Below are 20,723 nucleotides of genomic sequence, written 5' to 3'. Positions count from 1 at the left end.
GGTACAAGATCTGGCAGCCTCTCTAAACTGGTAAGGCTTGATGACCGCCATTGTGAAGCACCTATCTGCCATGAGGACTAGGATAAATATGGGGAAGGTAATGAATTGGCTACAGAAGTTAATAACACAATGACAATATTAAATGGTTGCAGTCTGCACTGGGGAAGGGATAGCCAATAATGATTAAATCTGGGGCTTCTGAGGTATTCTTATAGAATAAACTGTTTTGTTGTTGTTTTTTAAGTAAGGAAGACTATACAGGAAACTGAAGTTGAAACTAACTTAGTAGTAATTTACAAGTGCTTTCTAGGGGGCTTCCATGGTTGTTATTGCTGTGTGCATTTAAGTTGTTTCTGACTTACGGTGATCCTAAGCGAACCTACCACTGGGTTTTCTTGGCAAGTTTTGTTCAAAGGGGGTTTGCTTTCCTTTGAGGCTGAGAGAGTGTGACTTGCCAAAGGTCACCCAGTGGGTTTCCATGGATGACCAGGCATTTAAACCCTGAGTCATTGTTCAACACTCAGTCCACTACTCCACCACTCTCCCTTGGTAACTTTTTGTAATTTCAGCTAAAGGTTATCTATGGTACTATCTATTCTTTTCATAAACAATTCTTTCCTCATTTTGTTATTTAAGAATCTCACCTGCCATGGGATCAGCACCTGGAGATAAGATGAAAATAAGTGGAGCACAGCAGTTAGAATCATTGTAACTTCCTGCAAGATCAAAAGTTGGAGGTTCAATGTAGATCCTTCCCATATTGTCTGTGATAAAGCACTGGGTTGCTGGAATAATTTTATCTGGCCTCAGGCATCGGAGAATGACCATGCGATCCAGACCAGTGGCCAAATTCCACTCGCCTGGAAACAGTTCTTCATGTGGTCTGGCAGAATCATAAATCGTTTTCCATGCCCAGATGTTGGCTTGAACATGATCCATCAAACCATGCAAGTTTTCCAGGCCTGATGCACGCACTATCTCAGCCCATGATTTGTCACTCAACCATTCTGGGGCAGGATTGGGATATGGGTTATCAAGAGCAACGCCTCCAGTGAGCAAAAACCGCCAGACTTCATCATCGATCTCATCTTTCCCTTTCATTATCCCTACTGTCAGCAGAAGGGAGAAGAGAAGCTTGTCCTTCTCAAACAGGGATCGACAGACATTATTGTAGATGCTTACTGTGAAATGGTCAATGATGTTTTCAATCCTTTCTTCTAAGACATCACTTTTCCTGCTGTTAGCAAGAGACTGGACATACAGGTTAATGAACCATACCAAGGAATACTGATACATTGGTTCAATGTTTGCCAAGTCCGAAATGCAGAAGAAGACTGTTGCCGAATGAACAGCTACGGGCTTGTATCCCATCCGAGTGGCATCTATTTCCATCTCCGTGATACTGGCAATTTCTTGCTTTTCAGTGATTTCTTCAGATAACTCTTTGGAGGAAGAAAGAACTTTAATGGCTGTTTCATCTTCTAAGATGTTTCCTTCTGATTTGGAGAGAACCTCAAGGATTTTGTCTTCTATCTCTTTCAGCTGTTTCTTGTTAGCTGCACTCTCAACAATCAGTTTGTTTTTCTTTTCTTCCAGATCAGGTTTTTCCTTTGCTGCCACAATCCCCAAAAGCTGGTCCTGAAGACCGAGGGGAGTAATCATGAAATTGAGCAGACAAACTTTCACAGCCACTTCAGGGAGATAGTGAGGATTCCTCAGCCGAGTTGTGATGTACAATTTGAAATCATGTGAGTACTCAATAATGTTTTCTCCTAGTCTCATGTACTCCACACCTTGCTGTTTGAAAGTTGTCTTCAGTAACACTGGCTCCAAGAAAGCATCTAGTTCTTCACCGATATTTTCAAGCAAGACTGGCGTTCCAAACTGGATAGCATTTTCCAGCGTTCTTACGTAGTTTGTGTCAGACAATTTAATGACGGAGAGCTTATTGCCCCTTTCCATATTTTTGACCCACTTATTGGCTTGTCCTTGAGGGTCAATCATTAAAGCCCACCGTCTGGAATTGGAAACAACAATGCCATTGTCAATCGAAAAGGAATCAATTGGCAACCCTGCAATCTGCCAGGCACGGATCTTGACTGGATCTCCCAACGTGTTACTTAGGCTGAAATCATTGGAACATGGGATCTTCTCCTCCTTGCAGAGGGCCAACCATTTCTCCTGACATTCTTGACGATAATCAACAGTAAAGGCTCCAAGATAAGCCACTGTCCCGGACGATAACAAAACATCCCCAGTAAGGTCTGTGTATCGGATTCCTAGTAAGCGAGCTGCTTCTGTCCACCTCTCCTTCTCTCCTCCCAAGCCACTGATCAGTTTTTCAGCTCGAATCAGCTTCTGGGAGCAGATGTCAATATTATTCTCCAGTTCTTTCTTTCGGTTATTCATTTCTTCAAACTCATCGTTTAGTGCTTGTAGGCGATCCATCACCTTCTTGAGTTCTGCACGCTTTGTATTTAGCTTCTGCATTTGGATATCTAGCAAGCCTTCTGCCTCCCGGAGCCGTTCACGTTTTGGGGCCACTACCTTTGCAACACGATCATACACTTCCATGGCTCTCACCCATTTGCATAAGCCTTCACAAGCAGATGACACATTTTTTATGACAGCAGGTTGAAAGTCAGGGTGATTGATAAACTTCTCTCTAATTCTCTTCATTACAGCAGAAGGAATATTATCTTTGTCGTACGTCTTTAAGCCCTCAAGGAATTTCAGATCTCCCAAAACTTTTTTGGAACTACCCCAATAATCTTCTATCATTTTACCTGCAATTCACAAAAGTAAAATATTTATGACTATGTTAAAATACAGGGTGGTGTTTTTTTACACAGGAACTCTTCTAAAAGTAACAGTAATCTACACCCTGGTTGCCTTTCAGATATAATGAATTTCTACTCCCAATGTTTCAAGCCAGCAAAGCTACCAACTGCTGGATGATGGAAGCTGTAATCCAAAACATCTAGAGAGCACCAACCTGGTGAAGACTGATAACATTCACTCACATACAATTATAGGAAGGTATTATACCTTCTGTTATTAAACCATTAACTTTAGACTCATTTAGGTAAACACAGAAGAATACATTGTCCATGGAAAATGATTTGTTATCCATCTATATCCATCTAAAAATGTCAGTATTTTGCCCTGTGGCAATTCTATTTTAAAGAAGAAAAATGTATGGAGGATGTTACTTTGAAAAGGGATGTTACTCTGGGCAATATTAAATTAACCAGATTATATGCACTGAGTGTATATAATCTACAGATATTAACCGTGTGATTATTGATAGGCTCAAGAGATGTATATGCAAGACATGTGTGCAAACTCCTGTGAATGGCAAAAATCTCCTTTCATAAGAAAAGAATGTGGAAGATTTTAGATGTTCAAAACAGTGGTCCCTTGAAAACTGTTTTGAGCATCTAATTGGGACATGTTATGGTGAAAGGTGGAAACCATGTCCTATGAGGAATGACTTTGGGAAGTAGGTATGTTTAGCCTGGAGAAGAGAAGGTTAAGAAGTGATATGATATCCCTGTTTAAGTATTTGAAGGGATGCCATACTGAAAGTGGAACAAGCTTGTTTTATGCTGCTCCAGAGAATAGGACCTGGAGCAATGGATTCAAACTGTAGGAAAAGAGATTCCACCTCAACAAAGGGAGAAACCTCATGACAGTAAGAACTGTTTGAAAGTGGAAAACGTTCTCTCAGAGTGTGGTGGAGCCTCCTTCCTTGAAGGTTTTCCAATAGAGGCTTTAAACAGATGGCCATATTTCAGGAGTATTTAATTATGCATGGCGGGGGAATGGACTGGATGGTCCTTGTGATATATTCCAATTCTATGATTCTATCTAGATTTTGATCATTATCAATACATTCTGGCAGCCTGCAGCAAAGAGTGATGAGATAGTAAGTAGGGCCATTCCAGCAGGCCCAACAAAAGGCTGCTGGTTCTTCTTCTTCTTCTTCTTTCCTTTTCATTCCTTTTCCCCTTTGTGCTGTGTCTTTTTGGGACAACAAGCCTACATTGACTATGTTTAAGCTACTGCACAAGCCTTTTCAGCGGATCTTGACTCAGCTGAATGCAAGTGTTTTAAACAAAGACACAAAAAAGCACACGGTCAATAAAATTTCATAATAATTGGAGAGAGGGTTCTTTGTATAATTTTGTTTAGGTTTTTACCGCTTCCACTTGGATCAGGCTTTCTTTCTGGTTTTATTCCTTTCATGACGCAAATGCTCTCCATGACAAGTTTGACAGGCCCTGGCGGATTCTGCATGGATTTGACGAGGGAGATATCCGCAGGATTCAGGGTATCAAGAGCCGCAAGAGCAGCCTCTAGAGCTGGCATGGCTTCAGCAAGGTCCCCCTCGCATTCTTCCTGAAATCACATCAAACATAATCCCATTTCCTTCACATCGCTACTCTGCACAAATTGAGTGAAATAGTAATTTCAAAGGAATATTTTATTTTCCCTTAGCTTTTTAGCCATTTCTTATCTTTAGAGAACACAGGACAGGATATATGGCTTTTCTCTCCCCAACATATACAGTGGTCCCTCCACATTTGCTGGGGTTAGGGGTGAAGGACCCCTGTAAATGTGGAAAAACTGTAAATAAAAAAACACTATTTTATTTGACCTGAGAGAATATATCTCTAGGAATCTCCAGTGCAACTCTATGGTCTTCCAGAAGTTAACCATAGAATCATGTTGGAGGACCTACAAATGCCTAGAAAAGTGTTTTTTCTAGGGACTTCTAGGTTCTCCAGCACAACCCTATGGTCAATGTCTGGCTGAATTGTACTGGAGGACCTAGAGATTCCTATGAGAACATATGCATAAACACCGCAAGTAATCAAATCTGCAAAACTCAAAGGGCCAGAAAAAGACACTGGAATGATCAACAATAGAAGATCCAGAATTGCTAGACAAGCAGTGGGAACCTCTGACTCTGCAAGTGTTAGAGCCTTCAACTCCCAGAAGACTTAGGCCTGTCCCACAGCTGCCCTGATCTGTCCCCATTTCCTTGGTCTCAATCCCCACGCCCTGCCGGGCCACCCAGCACATCCACTGCCATAGGTCGCTTGTTTTTGAAGTCAAACAGCTGCTATGAGACACAGAAATGGAAGGCTCCAGATCTTCTGTCTTCATGGATGTTCTCTTGGGTTGCCCAGTGTATCTGCTGCCACTGCGGGTTGCTCATTCTGAGGTCAGACCAAGGCACCCAGGAAGATCTGGAGCAACAGATAACTTTAAAAATGTGTATTAAGCCTGTTAAACCCCAGTTCTAGTGCAGAACATGCCAGATATAATCTGAACTGCCTGCACCAGAAGTGGGCTTTTGGATATGTGTAGTCTGAACAGGAGGACACCAGAACAGAGGGGCAACAGGACTTTTGTAGTATGTAGTAATACAGTAATAATAGGAGATTATGGAGATTGCAGTTCAAACCATCTGGATTGCCACACTTTGTCCATCTCTGAGCTAAGACTTAGAACTACCAAACTCTGTCACCACAAAAAGGACAAGAAGTAGACACTGGCCAAAATCCTGCATTAGGCTCACACAATGTAATTCTATTTTCAGATAGTTACATGGTAGTTGTCCTACAACACCCATCTACTGAATTGCATAACTGAATGTGTATCTGCCAACATGCCTGCTTATTGCCCCATTGGGCCGTTATCCCAATGACTACTCTTGCATTAAAAATGAAACTAAGGATCAATCACATAATAACCAAACATTCCTATATATATCTACTAAGAAGTAAACCTTAACGTAACACAAGGTGAATAATCACTGGCCCACCAGGTGATTTGGCCTGAGTTCCCACCAGTTCCAGGCAGAATGGCCAAATGACAAGGCACTGAGAATTGTACCCCAACTTGAAGGGCCACAGACTCTGCACTCTGGTATTAAATCGAGAGTGGGTCCTGAGAACCTAGGGAACAATAAATAAGGCTGAACAGAGCTTGGAAAATATTTTTTTGACTACCGCTCCCAGCACCCCCCAGATCACACAGCAACTAAGAGTTCAAATATTAAAACTTACTTAAAGCACTGGGGGGATTCTGGAACCTGTAGTCCTAATGGATTTGGGACCCAAACAATGTGTGACTGATTGTTAATTGTATCTTGAGATTTATCATTTCACAGCAGGGTGAGAGACAGCAGCACCTGCATGCCTAATAAAATTACCTTAATGCCCTGTGCAACAGCAGCAGCTTCATTTGCCTCCTGCTCATCAGCAGCCACCAGCTCTTTCTTAGCATCCACCTCAACAGTTTCCTTTTCTATGTGAATCATCATTCTGTCAGTTTCTTCAGAGGTTTGCAATAACTGAGGCTGAAGAGCTGTCAGTTCCTTCTGCATAACTGCAACCTAAAGGGAGAAAGAGGGAACTCTTTTGATGCCGCATAACCATGCAGAGCAATTACTATTTCTTAGGCATAAGGAAACTTTAGGTTGTTTAAGCCCCATACACATACACATAGCCATTTTTTTAAAAAAACATGGCTATCCAGTTGAAATTATAAGTCTGTTCACCCTCATGTGTGTGCGTGTCCATGCATGTGTGTATGTGTATGGCGCTTAAACAACCTAAAGGCACCGGATCGCCTGATCTTGGAAGCTGAGCAGGGTCAGCTCTGGTTAGTACTTGGATGGAAAACCACCAAAGAATATCAGGTGCTATAGGCTATATTTAAGAGGAACTAACAAAACCACCTCTGAGTATTCTTTGCCTAGGAAAACCCTATGAGATTCATGGGGTCACCATAAATCGACAGATAAGTTGAAGGAGGGTGTGCGCGCGCACACAAGCATACACACACGTACGTATATCCAAGCAGCATGAACAAATACTTTGTGTTATCTTCAGGCTTTTGGTCATGCAATACCAGCCCTCCCTAGCTTGGTGTTTGGCAGTGTGGAAGACAGATGGTGTGACCATGGATCATTGGAGAGTAGGGGAACGTATGATAAGAAATGGTGGCAAACTGGTGTGCTTCCATTCCTAAACTAGTGCAATTGTGGCCGGACCCCAGCCTGGTGTGATAAACTGAAAGATCTTTGTAACATAAACATTTGTAACTAAGTCTACTTCATGAGACGCAGTCTACAAAGGCTTATACTACAAACTTCTTTCTCCCAGTTAGTCTGTTTTCAATTACTGCTACAAAATCACTTTGCATACCTATACAGACTAACACAGCTATATCTCTGGATACTACTGCCAAATAAATATAAAACAACCAAATGAAACCTGTTTGTTTTTTAAAGAGCCACAAGATTGAAGGCTTTCATGGCTTGCATCCATAGGTTTTTGTGGGTTTCTTGGACTATGTGGCCATGTTTTAGAAGAGTTGATTCCTGATGTATCGCCAGCATCTGTGGCTGGCATCTTCATTTTCTCTGAAGATGTCAGCCACAGATGCTGACAAAACGTCAGGAATAAACTCTTCTAAAACATGGCCACATAGCCCAAAAAACCCACAAAAAAGCCACAAGATTGTTTGTTGGTGTAGCCAAGCAGGAGGGTTTATATAGTGTTGGTTACAAGTATTGGAGGAGGAAAAGGAGAAAGGAGACGTAATTTCTCAAAAATATTCTACACCCCAAGTTTAGATGTTACAATAACTTATCATCTCCCAGTTTATTTCTTCTCCTTGTATGAAGGGAGAAGTAGAATGGGCAAAATCCAGGGGTCTCCACACTAGCACACTACTCATTCACAGTAATCCAGGAGATGCCAGATATCCTGGTTTGTCACAATGTGTGAACACAGCCAAATGAAAACCATCATAGGTACAAAATCCACACTCACAAAACTTGACTGCCTGAGACCCTGAACTGCTGTGGAAGGAATCTATTGAATAGAATAACAATGATACTTTGAGTCTCTTGATGGGTTTTGCCCATCATGGACATGGTCAGGAGGAGGAGTGGCCTACCTGCATGGATAGCCCTCCATATCATCTTTACTTAGAACAACACCAACAACCTTGTGATAAAATGCAGGCCTGTGACTAACACTGTTGTATTTTCCCCCTCCAGTATGATTATTAACACCTTTGCCTGGTGAAGAAGACAGTGGAGCTTTGAAAGCTTGAAACATATATTTTGTGCATTTTGGTTGGTCCAATAAAGGTATCACTGTTTTGTAAGTTTGGGATGTTATTGTACTTTGCTACATGATCAACCCAGCTAACCATGGATATGTATGATAGGTACAGTATTTGCAGGCCCACTGGTGCCAGTCCATACTTACTTGGGAAGCAGCAAAGTCAAGTTTTTGAAGGCCCATTAGGTAGCGATTTCTCATCATATCAACTTCGTGCCTTTTGCTATTTAGCAGTGCCTTAAAGGTCAGAATCAATTCCAGGTAAGATGTTGGTGTTACATAATTATGCCTCCGAAGAGTATTGTAATAGTTGACAGAGAGTTCTCTTACACTTTCTTGGAAAAATTTGCACATGGATACAACCCTGGGAGAGGGAGCAAGGAGTAGATGCATGTTACTAGACAGGCAATACAATCCATTGAGTCAGACTGGGCACTATTCATGAAGGGTCAACAGTTGTTTGAGAGCCATAGAAGACTTCTGGTCCAAATAGCTGCATAAGTTATAGGTAGCTGAAGGTGGGCTGGGTTACACTGCTCATGTTCCCTAGCACATTGCCTCTGATATTGGAGGTAACGTATTGCCATTGATAACTCTAACACTATCAAGAAATGAGCCAGTTACAGCTTACTGTTTATATGGTTTGAATTAATAACGTATTTTAAGATATTTTGTAATCAACCTTGTAAGGGTTTTTATCTTGAAAAGCAGGCTAGAACACTATGTAAATATATATTAAATGTGTGTGTGTGTGTGAGAGAGAGAGAGAGAGAGAGAGAGAGAGATGACATACGATTTTCTGACTTCATCGTCCAGTTTCACATCCTCCAAGAATTTGTTTGCAACCATTTCCAAAGCATCCTTGGGCCATTGCTGAAACCAATCAATAGTGCAGCAATTGATCAGTGAAGGGAACATCCGTAAGCGATTCCTGAATGCATCTCCAATGGGACTCATTGCTGAAAAGCATAAGGTGCTTATTTTCCAAATTTGTTCATCAGCACAGCTTCCCACAACTTGATGCCCTCCAGAATGTTTACAGCATAGGCCCCATCACCTGCAGCCAGCATGGCCACAGTAAGCCATAACCCAATTCATCTACATGGGAAGACTGCATTATCAGAAAGAATTCAGAAAAGGAACATGTTTTATTCCTACCTAGAACAATATGTAGATTTTTCCTCACACGCTCAATAAAAAAGTTGTACATGGCCAGAGGGGTGGCTTCGATTCTCCTGCCTTCAGTCCTTGCAGCACTCTGCATTTTTTCAACAATATCAGCCTTCTCATCAGCTGCAAATATGTTCGGCACATCACCTGTGTTCAAAAGCATGTTAATATCCTCCACAAATGATTCGTCCTTTATCTGGTTATCGCAGAACAAGAAGACAGTGCTTTTGTTGGCCACTCCTGACTGCAGCATGACTCTCTTGATATCTTCTCTCCAGTCATTTGTGGTATAGAATTTGGTGATTTCAATCATAAAGAGCTCATAGGTATTCATGAAGGTGCCCAGTTTGGTTGCGCTCTGTCGGCCGCTTCCCCCAATGCCCACCAGCAACAAGTGGCCATTATCCTGCTTCAGCACTCGGCAGATCCTCGAGATGTGCTCAATGGCAAATTTAAACATGACCAAAGACATGGGGGCTTTGCTGATGTTATTGAACTCCTCAAGGTAGTATTCCATGACAGACGTCAGCTTCTTCAAATCTGTGATTTCATCATAGATTTTTGTATCACTAGATGGTTTAGCGTAATCTCCAAAGAACAAGCTCCGAATGTTTTCATCTTTGATCTTTCCAGTACGTGACAAATGGCTTAATACCTATGGAGCAGAGAAGAGTACCTCAGCGTAAGGTACCAGTGCTAACCTTAAAAACACAAAATAATATGAGACTATTTCCCATGCCAGAATGGAGAAGTAACTACTGTATTTATAAATTGTAAATTGTTTTTAATTACTTCCTTCTTGCAAGAGCCAAAGCACAAGTGGTGTACATTAGCCAGTAATACGATAACTGATAACATTGATACTTTTCGGGTATAACTATAACTATATTCATTACTTCTTAAGAGTTGTGGTCTCATGACCTAGGAGTGTTTTGAATGGCTCATAGCATTCTGTTATGTCTTAGTTTTAAATAAATAATGTAAACGTTTCAGTTACTCTTAAATAAAGAGAACACTAGTAATTTTAAATTTTTTGCCACATTGTTTTTTTAAATGTTAAACCATAATGGCAACCAACTAATTTTAGGGCTATTGGAACTGAAATCAATTACTTTTTACAACGATTATCCAAGCTCAGATCCAAGCATTAAGATTACTAGATGAGCCACTCCAGCAAATACTTTTTGAAAATGAAGTACTGTAAATCATGAAAGTGCATTATGAAGGAACAAAGGAGTTTGGAAGTTTCTTTTCTGTGCTGTTTAGCTTCCAGAATTCCCCAGCCACTAGCCAAGTTCGAGGAGGGCATTCACATTTGGGTTTTTTAACCCATGGTAATGTTAAAATCTGTCTTCTTGCCACAATACTGCACCCTAGAAACAGGGTGCAGTATTGTGAGAGGTGGCATTTTAGTCAAATATTACAGAGATCTCAAATTTCTTACATATTTGTCAGTCCTCTCCCTTTATATACAAACACTAATCTCTGAATGGAGGCCAAGACACCTACCTTATCAACACTCTGCTTGAAGCAGTCAGAGGTGGTTTCTTTCACCATATTAAAAAACACTTCCCTGTCCTGTGCATCTATTAAGCGATCATAGAAGACCCGATACACTTCATGAATCCAAAGCCTGATCAATTTTTCTCCATCCTGCCAAGTAAAGAAGAAACTAAAGGATAGGAAATATGTAAATCAGTAGAAAACCTATCTGCACATGCACCAAAAACCTTATCTTTCATGAATATTGGCTAGGAAGTAGTGTCCTGCCAAAATCTCTCCTCCAATTTCCCAGAGATTGTCTTCCCATTTGAAGTATTTTGTTCCTCTATTTCATTTTCAGATGACTGTATAGTGAAAAGAATGACACTTGGCATGCACATCCTTAGTTAACTTCACAGGTAAGGTACCTGCAAGATCCTCTTGCCCTGTCTATGAGGATTTCCCTAAAACTTTATTTGGCTTTCATTTGCTTTGCTTCTCTACCAGGTTAAAAAATAATGGTGGTCCCCCACCCACCATCTTTTTTTTAAGGCAGAAGACAGCTGTTGCATTGAAGCTATACCAATAGTAGTTTGATTGATTACAGTAAATTATTTTAGATTGGACCTTGCAGAAACAAAAGTCTGATCATTGTACTTACGTATACAGGTAACTGAAGTCACCTTCTGTGTGGATGCCAAGGGATCTTGTACCACAGACTACATCTATGAAAGCTTAGGCTACAACTTCTTTCAGTCAGTCAGTCATGGTACAAGATCCCTTTGCATACTGAAATTCCAGCCTTACATAGCTAGGTCTGTGGATTCTACTTCTATATGAATGTTATATAAAAAGGTACCATTATAATTACAGCTGTATATGCACACTTTCTTGTTCAGTCCGAGGTGCAGCTGTTCACATGTTAACCATGACACCAAGCTACAAATCAAGAAGCCTCCAGTCTGAACTATACTTCTACCACAAATACAGATGGAGTTCTTAGGAAAGTCATGTTTTCCCTTTCTCCACTGGCCCCAAATCTTCAGTACAGGGATAATAAGGCTGGTTTGCCTTCTAAAGCTCTTGCAATGAGATGCTCTTAATAAAGAATGATGTGGCACACAAAAACGTCCAGATGATGGTAATGAGAACAACGACAACAACAATACCAGTAACAACAAAATGTGTCTTAAGAATCTCATTTGTACAATACATCTTAAGCATTAGGTTAGTGGCACTGGAGCACCTGTTCTTACAGTAAAAAAAGAAAAGAAAAAGAAAATATAGACTACCTGTAAATGGGTATGTGGGCACAGCAGTACGCCTCGAATCACTCGAGAGAAATCACGCAGGTTAAAGACGTAGTGAGATTTGGAAGGAGTAGGAAGGAAGTTTTCCACAGCCTGCTTGTAAATATTCATGGTAGCCTGGACCAACATTTTGCCTAGCCTTTAAAAACAAATACAATATGGTTTAATGCGAACCCAAGCCCTGGTAGGATGGGGAACCTGTCTTTGTTCTCTTCTCCCACATTGATCACCCTGCTGGCTCCTTGGCCTTCCATCTCTTCAGCCAAGTCATCTGCTTGAATTCCTCTTGGAAATCCTTCCTGGAAAGTTTCCACACACCATCGCAGCCCCACCTTCTTTCCTCATCTTTTCTAAATTCTCCAGACCACATCAGCCTGTTGATGCCAACCCTAGATACTTTCTTTGACTGAGGCAAAAGGTGGAACGGTTCCCCCTTTTCCAATGCTGACCCAGACTGAGCATTTGGATCTTACATCAACATGGGCAATGGACTGGTACCTTCCTCTATAGGCTGGGGAACATGGTACCTTAAGGGTTTAGAGAAGGTCATATGGCACATGTAGTTTTGTCCTCCGATAGTCGCTGCTACTCCCTGTCCATTCATTCCGCAAATGTTCAGCATTGCAGAATAAGACACTAAAAATCATTCACACCTAGAGCTCTGCTATATGCTGTATTCACATTCACTTGGAAACTGCCTTCTCTTTTTCTATGGACGGCTAAATTGTATTTCTAAATGCTCAACCGATGCTTTAACTTACTGCAATACAGTACTAGAAATTGGGGGACTGAAGGGAAAATTTACTTGGGGGGCAGAATTGTATTGGAGGGGCAATGTCCTTCTGTAGTCCCCCCCATGTAGTCCCCTGAAGGAAAGAGGCTTTCCCATTCATCTGGAATGGAGGACTGTCACTGGTTTGTGTGACCAGGGTTCGAATCCCCACTCAGCCATGGCAACCCATTGGGTGACCTTGGGCAAGTCACATTCTCTCAGAAGAAAGAAAAGGAAAAATTCCTCTGAACAAATCTTGGTAAGAAAACCCCATGATAGGATCAATTGCCTTAGGGCTGCCACCAGTTGGAAATTACTTGAAGGCACACAACACAAACAGACATCTGTAAAGTAGGACAAATGGCCATTTTAGCTAGCAAGAAGCTGAGAAAGTTGTACTATCTTGATGAGGGGAAGGGTGCTCCTTGTACAGGGTAGGATTACCTTAGAAATGAGGCCTCAAACCCTTTGCTGAAGTGCCAGTCAACAATCGAGGCAAAAATCTTGGTTAAAACCTCATCGTCAAAAGCACTGATGGAAACGATATTCAAGTGCCGTGTGAAACGCCCTGGAAGACAAGGAGAAGGTAGAGCCTCAGTGGGCAGCTTGCTTTGCTTTCCGTTGCACCACTTTAGGCAGTTCTTTTAATCTGGTCATCAGGATTTCACTAAATTGACACGTATGCCCCTCTTTCCTCCATTAGCTGGGCAAAAAAATACAGTGCACAAATGGAAGATGCAACAAAAGGCTGCAATGTACTCTTGTACCCAAAGAAAAGTGCTCCTGGTTGCAGCCAAGTGCTTATAAGGCCATCATAGTGGGGTTACATTTAATTTTTTTTAAAAATAAATGTATACACTACTGAGTATGGAGAAGCCATTGCTTTACTTGCACTGGCCCATTTCACTTGTAAACTGATAAAAATTCAAGCACTTTGGTTGTAAAATATTCTCTCCCCTTAGAAGGGGTGATCCTGTTTCCAGATTACTACATGTGGCTTTTAAACCACAGTTACACCAAGGGGGGGGGACAGCTTTTGCAATATTTATTGCATACTACCACCTCCAACCCATAACGGCTCTGTTCCCAAACCATAGCTGCTGTGTCACTTTTCACTGATGGGGGAAATCTGTCAATGACCTCCCAGTCGCACAAGTCCTCATGTGCGAAACGTTGCTGCTGTCGCAATTGAGCAGCCCCAGTCATGGGATTCTGAATACCTGTGATATTGGCTGCTCTGAAGTATGTTCCTTTTCATAGAAATCTGACATGATTGCTGCAATGACAGGGCTTGTGCAGTAAAGCCTCCATCACTTAGCTCTTCTTTTCATCAGGACACTATAAGGAAGGCATTCTATTCACCCCACCTATTGCTTTCCATTTCTTTCATCAATTGATTTCAATTGCAAGGTAAGTCACCCTTGGGCTCTTTCAACAGCATTTCCCACTTAGATTACTTGTTTCGCAATGGCTCCGTTTTAGTTCTAGTCTGCTGGCACTCACTAACTGCGTTTGTTATTAATAGGAAATTAAGATGTCCCAACACTTAAGCAAATCTCTTACCTGTAATATCATTCCTTCCACCACCTGGAGGCCCCATTGCTGAAACAAACAGAACATCCACAATATCTAGCCTGGAAGTGTCCTTCTTGTCATACCAGTGGCCATGATCGATCCATTGCCTAAGGAGTTCTATAGGTGGCTGGGCTCCATACACCTCCTTTGCTGGCATATTTAAGTCGTCTAAGAAAAATATTGATGATACATCTGATTTCATGATGATAAAGAGTACAGACAAACACACCAATTTCCCCATCAACACAAGGAAAGGAAGAAAGAAAACAACAACAGTAATATTCATTGCTTACCCATCTCTCCCCATGGATTGAGGCAGGGAATAACAACAGACCAACAAATATACATCAGTTAAGAAAACAACATCAGTTAAAACATATATAAAAGAACAAGCATGACACATACAAATAAAAACAATTCCCATTTAAAATTCATACACATATACTCATGTATAAGCCTAGACGCTTTGGTCAAAAATTTGTCCCCCCAAACTGAGTCGACTTATCCATGGATAAATGTAAGTATTGTACTTTAATTTATCCACAGGTCAATGTAAGAACTGTACTTTAACTCTTATTTTAAAAAAGGATCCATCCCAAGGTGAAAAGCAAGAGCATAATCTCTCCTGGAAGCACTGACCCGCCTCTGCTCTCTCATCCATCCAGCTTTTACTATGAACACAAACATGCCTTTTCTTCATCCTTTAGATCATTCTTTAGTTCGTGCCCATAAGTTTTACCCTCAACCTATCCATGGGTCATGACAGAATACATAATTTTGGCCCCAAAACCAGCCCCTGACTAATACATTAAGTCAGAAAAAGTCCCCTAGTCTGTCTGACTGGAGTATCAGAGGAAGAAAACAAGAACAAACTAGAAATGTCTCAATACCCAGGATAATGGAATAACCAAACCTTCTATAATTTATTCCCACCATGACTCTCAGTGGTTTATCACAAATTTCCCCATATTTGCGGTTGTCATGGGCAGATTAAAAATCAGGAGGAGAAATATAACATTTGGTGCAGAATATCAGTGTTTGAATATACCAGGTGGGTTGACCCTTGACAAAGCAATCTGAATATGCACTAAATATGTGATTCTGGTCCCATAGTGGGGTAAAAGAGGGAATGACATAAAATAAAAATAAATTAAGAATCTTACCCACAAACACAATGGCTTTTTTTCCCTGCCGGAGGTCCAAACAACCCCTTTCTTCTCCTGTCCAGCTTTGACATAATAATATCCTGGGTCTGATTTGCTGAGGTTCTGGCAGAAAAATTAATGAAGTTGGGGGTGTATTTTGCCTTAGGAAGCTGGATCAAGAAGCTGTTGGTAATTGCGGATTTCCCAGTCCCAGTGGGTCCCACAAACAGCAATGGGATTTCATGCTCCACATATGTTTTCAGGAAAAAACTCTGTCTGGCTGTTTCCATTGTTGGAATGATAAGTTCTGAGACCTGTTATACAGAGATAGTTAGACTGGGACCCAATGAAAGATCACAATAACGTTCCACATCCCCACATTTCATGAGAACGATTGGGAAACAGCTGCCTGAGCCTTTATGAAACTTATTGTGCAAATTTTATACCTTTGTACCAGCAGCAATGGTCTGCTCTTCTTTTGTTATGTACTCCATCCACATGTTCCACTGTCCACTGGCTTGCTTGTGAAAATAAAAGTCATACACACTTCCTGGTTTGGGAACAGAGGGGGGAAAGTCAATAGGGAAACAAAGGTAATAAAACAGAATTTGCTTTTTCTTTTCAATTACAATATTTGGTTTCTAATACAGATAGAATTGAATGAATATCTCTCGCTAGTGGTAGGAAAATATAGTTCATATTGACTGAGTAAATTCATCCAGAGCACCAGGGAGGGTAGGGAAGCTTTGACCCTCCAGATACTTTGGACTAATTCTCAGAATCCCAAACCAAGTGTTGGGAGGATTGTAGCCCAAAATCATCTGGAAAGCAAGCTATCTGAATAACACCTAGTTCATACAGCACAATTCAAAAGTTCATATTCTTCTAAACCGATACATATTAGATATGGCAAGGAAGACCTGCAACAAAATGTAATATCCACCCCCCAAGTTCTAACTGTTATCATGTACAATTAATCCACTATCTGGAAACAAAATGCCAATAGTAAAACATGATGTACCTATCTGTATAGAAAGGAATTCATTTTGCAAAAAGTCACACAAATATATGCATATAAATGTGCACCTCTTTCTGGAAATATATTATTTTTGGTTAGCTTCACACTTTTGGGGCGCGGGTGGTCATCATCCATTCCCATCAACAGATTTCGGTAAAAGTGGTCAAATTTCTTTCTGCCCTCTGCATTGATGGTGCCACCAATTGTCCAAACCAAAGCAAAAAGAAAGAGGCCTTGAAGCCACAAGGTGATCTGCTGACTGGACATGCCTTCTCCTTCTTCTTCTCCAGATTGCTTGATTTCATCTAAAAACACATACAGATTTGAAAAGGATATGACAAGGGCAGTTTTCAGATGGCAAGCACAGGGCCCGAACAGACAGACAAAGCTGCATCACGTTTCTTTGGAGGTATGCTGTTTAAATGGCACACACATCTTAAGAGGCCAAAAGCTGTGCTCTAGTCCTTAGGACTGGAGTGTGGCTTTGGTGTGGCTTCTGGCCTCTTAGGACGCATGCAACATTTAAACAGCATACCTCCAAAGTGGGCCGAAGCAGCTTTATTTTGGCCTGTTCATTCGGGCCCATAGTCAACCACCACTTGAATACAGATCCAGGATGCCTCCTCCCTTCCATGACCTCATTGTTTCTCTAGTTTACATTGTCCTGCATTCTTTTCCTGCTGAATTCAATTTGAATAAGAACAGGAAGAGAGATGCTGTGGCTCTCTATATGTTGCTGGACTTATTTCTTTTAAAAATAGTTTTCCAAGCTCTGAGCTGGAGTGAGTTGACAGGACATGAAGTTCACAAGATCCTTACCAAGCAAAGAACTAAACAGGGTCATCATGTTATGGGAAAGATGGATAGGAGATGTCTGAAGTATGACTTTGCAGTGATGACGCACGAATTCCAAGCAAGGATGAACTAACCACATGAACAAGTCTTCAATCTGCAAGGTGAAAAGGCTAAAAGTGGGTTAAACTTAAAAGGGGTCACGTTACGACTTAATAATTAGTAAGAAGCAACAGCCAATACCAATGGCAGGTAAGTATAACAAAGCTAACACAACTGTGTTATTTTTGTCAACTGCTGCTGTTGTGAATGGTCACCAGCTGTGTAACTGAACTTTGCATAATTGTTGTGGATGGAGTAGTAAACAAGTAATAGGAGGAGCTGGTTTGTCTTTTGTGTTGTTAAAATTTCGCTTACCTATGGAGTATGAATTAAAGCTAAAAACTCGGCCTGAAACATCTTAAGGCCTGACTACAACTGACAGGGCCTTCTTGGTTGTGGAATTCCTCACTTGTAGAGATCTGCCAGGCAATCGTTCTTCTGGCCAGTTTTAAGGCAGTTTGTAAAGATATTTGTATCCCACTCATCTCCAATATATATAGTCTACTATCTGTTGGAATTTTTAGTCTGCTGCTACTGTCACCTTTTCAATGCTATTTGTGTCAATTGGCAAAAGTTGTTTCTTTCCCAGACACTTGCCAGGAACTGGCAGACAGTGCCTCACGATCATGGACCACCACTTTGAGTAGCATTGTCTTACAGTAACTGGTACTCCTTTACCTTTTGGTAATATACAAACAAGAGAGTTGGTTTGGTATAGTGATTTGAATGTTGGACTAGGATTCCAGGATACCAGGGGTCAAATCCTTACACAGCCATGGAAACCCACTATGTAATCCAGGGTAAATCACACACTCCCAGCCTCAGCGGAAAACAGTGACAAACTCCTCTGAAGGCACCTTTCCAAGAAACCCCTATGGGTCACCATAAACTGGAAATTATCTCTTATCTAAAGAACAGCTAAATGCAGATACCTGATACTATGAAATGCATATTATGAAGAAAGGGACACATAGATGGGTTTGTACATCAAAAGGCTGAATCCAGTTTCACCAAAGTTCTTGATGGGTTCATTCCACGAATGGCAAAGGCCATAAATAAAAGGCTGTCACCAAAGTTAACAGTATAATTTGTCATAAAATTTTACTGCCAGTAACTCAGCCTCCAGAGAAACATTTCAGCCTTTGAGAATAAGGAAAATATTGGGCAACCAGCATATAATGGCATCATGGGGAAGGGGTCATAATTATCTAGTAAAGTCCAGAGGACTGAACTAGCACTACAGAAAAGTCAGATTTGGACCCTGGTCCTAAGATTTCCCATCCATGTTGTATACATTTGTTTGGTCCTTTTCACCCTGTTTGCTCTCATCACAATTCAGAATAAAATTAGATTTATACACACCAATTCTTTGTGGACATCTTGCAAGACCGGAGGCAACGTGTTCATATAAGAATCTTTCAGAGGCTTCCAACCTAACTGATGAGGTTCCATATAGATCATCCCACACCTGGAAGGAATGGATAGCATTGCTGCAGGGATCCTCCTTGCTGATGCAAAAGAAGACACTCCCATGTTAACTATTATGTCTAACCCTCTCTCTCCACTAGTTTCACTAATGTAAATCTCTTTCTAGGTCTCTCTCTTGTGTAGGTGCAGACATGCATGGACAAATATGAGCCCAGAACTCAAGGATTCTGTACTATAGCTCCTGGAACCTCTTAGCTAGCACAACCAGCAGGAAATCTAAGAGTCATAGTACAAAATATGAATTCTTCTAACTGTATGACAGGGCCAATGTGAGACATTTTGCTGGGGCTACTGGTTCAGTCTGCCTAATGATAGAGATGGCCCTGCACACACAAACATGCATGCACACTTACACACATACACACTTTCCTCCTTATTGCTATTGGTAGAAATTACCGGCTGACTGTGGCTGGAGATGCTTGTTCCAGATCTTCTGGCTCAAAGATTAAGCTCATTTTTGCACTCATCTGAATGATTTCACCACTCATTAAGCAGAGCTGGAACAAAAACAAAAACAAAAAATGCCAAGAGATAGGATAGGATCCACAGTCCTGCTTTCTCTCCTTAAAAAACTCTTGAGTTATAGTGCAGCAATGAAGTGGCAATTTATACTATGACACTAAAACAGTAGGAGGAATAAGAGAAATTTGTCCTTCAGATCACAGGATTGCCTCAGTAAACCATACCTTGGTTAAAAGAAACGTGTGAAAGTGCAGATCCAGGAAATCACTACAAACAGACCTCATCCACCCCAAAGATGTTTAAGTGGATGTGGAGATAACAACTTGCAAACCCCTGCTCCCAACATACAGACAAGAACTCATGCTCTTTAAACAAAACCTGTCATAACAAAAGAGAAATGGATACATTGGTACTTTGGGCTTTCAGAGTTTTTCACTGCTCTATGGTTTTTCCTTTTTATTTTATATGTACATTTATGATTTGGAATTGGAAAAATTCTATAGTAATAAATGATCTAATTGCAATACATAATGTGGCCTGACAGAGGCTGCATCTGTGCTGCAAATAATCCAAGTTGACACCACTTTAACTGCCATGGCTCAGTGCTATAGAATTCTGCGAATTGTAGTTTTGTGAGATATTTAGCCTTTCTCTGTCAGAGAGCTCTGTCTGTTGCCCCACAAAACTACAATTCCCACAATTCCATAGCACTGAGTCATGGCAGTTAAAGTGGTGTCAGCCTGGATTATTTCTGCAGTGTGAATGCAGCCTCAATAACATATTGGAGAAATATTACCTTCTTGTTATCATCTAGCACTGTGTTCATGTTCTCTATCCAAACAGCGTCCACTGGCCCATCAAAGATGATCCACTTTCTGTCCTCTGTCGTAGAGCAAGCCTGTTCTCTGAAGGTGTTTGCAAGGATACCATCTGTCCATTCATGGCTTACAGGGTCAAAACATCCATACAGCTGCCCCATGGTGATGGCTTTGGGGTTGATAATCCTGTATTCGACTGCGGATTCCTCTGATGAACTTTCTAAAAAACAAAAACAAAAGAGAGTATCTTTGGTTGTTGGGGTTTTAATGCTGATGATGTGTTTTTACTGTTGATTTTAATATTGTTATTGATATATGTATTTGTATTTTATTGTATCATAGTTTGTTGTTCACCGCCCTGATCGTTGGAAGGGCGGTATATAAATAAAACGTTATTATTATTATTATTATTATTATTATTATTATTATTATTATTATTATT

The 20,723-nt window shown here is 40.9% G+C and overlaps 1 protein-coding gene across 1 annotated transcript in view; it reads right to left on the bottom strand.

The window, feature by feature from the left end:
- Window positions 1-20,723, bottom strand: part of DNAH3 (dynein axonemal heavy chain 3) — a 65,254-nt gene that overhangs the window by 9,174 nt on the left and 35,357 nt on the right. The window contains exons 36-52 of the mRNA XM_042437848.1: window positions 20,260-20,501; window positions 19,398-19,498; window positions 18,876-18,981; window positions 17,439-17,568; window positions 16,688-16,924; window positions 16,048-16,151; window positions 15,630-15,915; window positions 14,445-14,648; window positions 13,326-13,449; window positions 12,092-12,248; window positions 10,827-10,970; window positions 9,306-9,972; window positions 8,941-9,106; window positions 8,295-8,511; window positions 6,224-6,406; window positions 4,203-4,401; window positions 645-2,786 (exon numbers count right to left, since the gene is read on the bottom strand). Of these exons, the coding sequence (XP_042293782.1) occupies window positions 645-2,786; window positions 4,203-4,401; window positions 6,224-6,406; window positions 8,295-8,511; window positions 8,941-9,106; window positions 9,306-9,972; window positions 10,827-10,970; window positions 12,092-12,248; window positions 13,326-13,449; window positions 14,445-14,648; window positions 15,630-15,915; window positions 16,048-16,151; window positions 16,688-16,924; window positions 17,439-17,568; window positions 18,876-18,981; window positions 19,398-19,498; window positions 20,260-20,501 (5,409 nt within the window). The remainder of the gene's footprint in view (window positions 1-644; window positions 2,787-4,202; window positions 4,402-6,223; window positions 6,407-8,294; window positions 8,512-8,940; window positions 9,107-9,305; window positions 9,973-10,826; window positions 10,971-12,091; window positions 12,249-13,325; window positions 13,450-14,444; window positions 14,649-15,629; window positions 15,916-16,047; window positions 16,152-16,687; window positions 16,925-17,438; window positions 17,569-18,875; window positions 18,982-19,397; window positions 19,499-20,259; window positions 20,502-20,723) is intronic.

This window comes from Sceloporus undulatus, chromosome 8 (assembly GCF_019175285.1).
Source record: "Sceloporus undulatus isolate JIND9_A2432 ecotype Alabama chromosome 8, SceUnd_v1.1, whole genome shotgun sequence".
In the NCBI taxonomy this organism is placed as follows: Eukaryota; Metazoa; Chordata; class Lepidosauria; order Squamata; family Phrynosomatidae; genus Sceloporus; species Sceloporus undulatus.
This window is presented reverse-complemented; position numbering and strand designations above follow the sequence as displayed.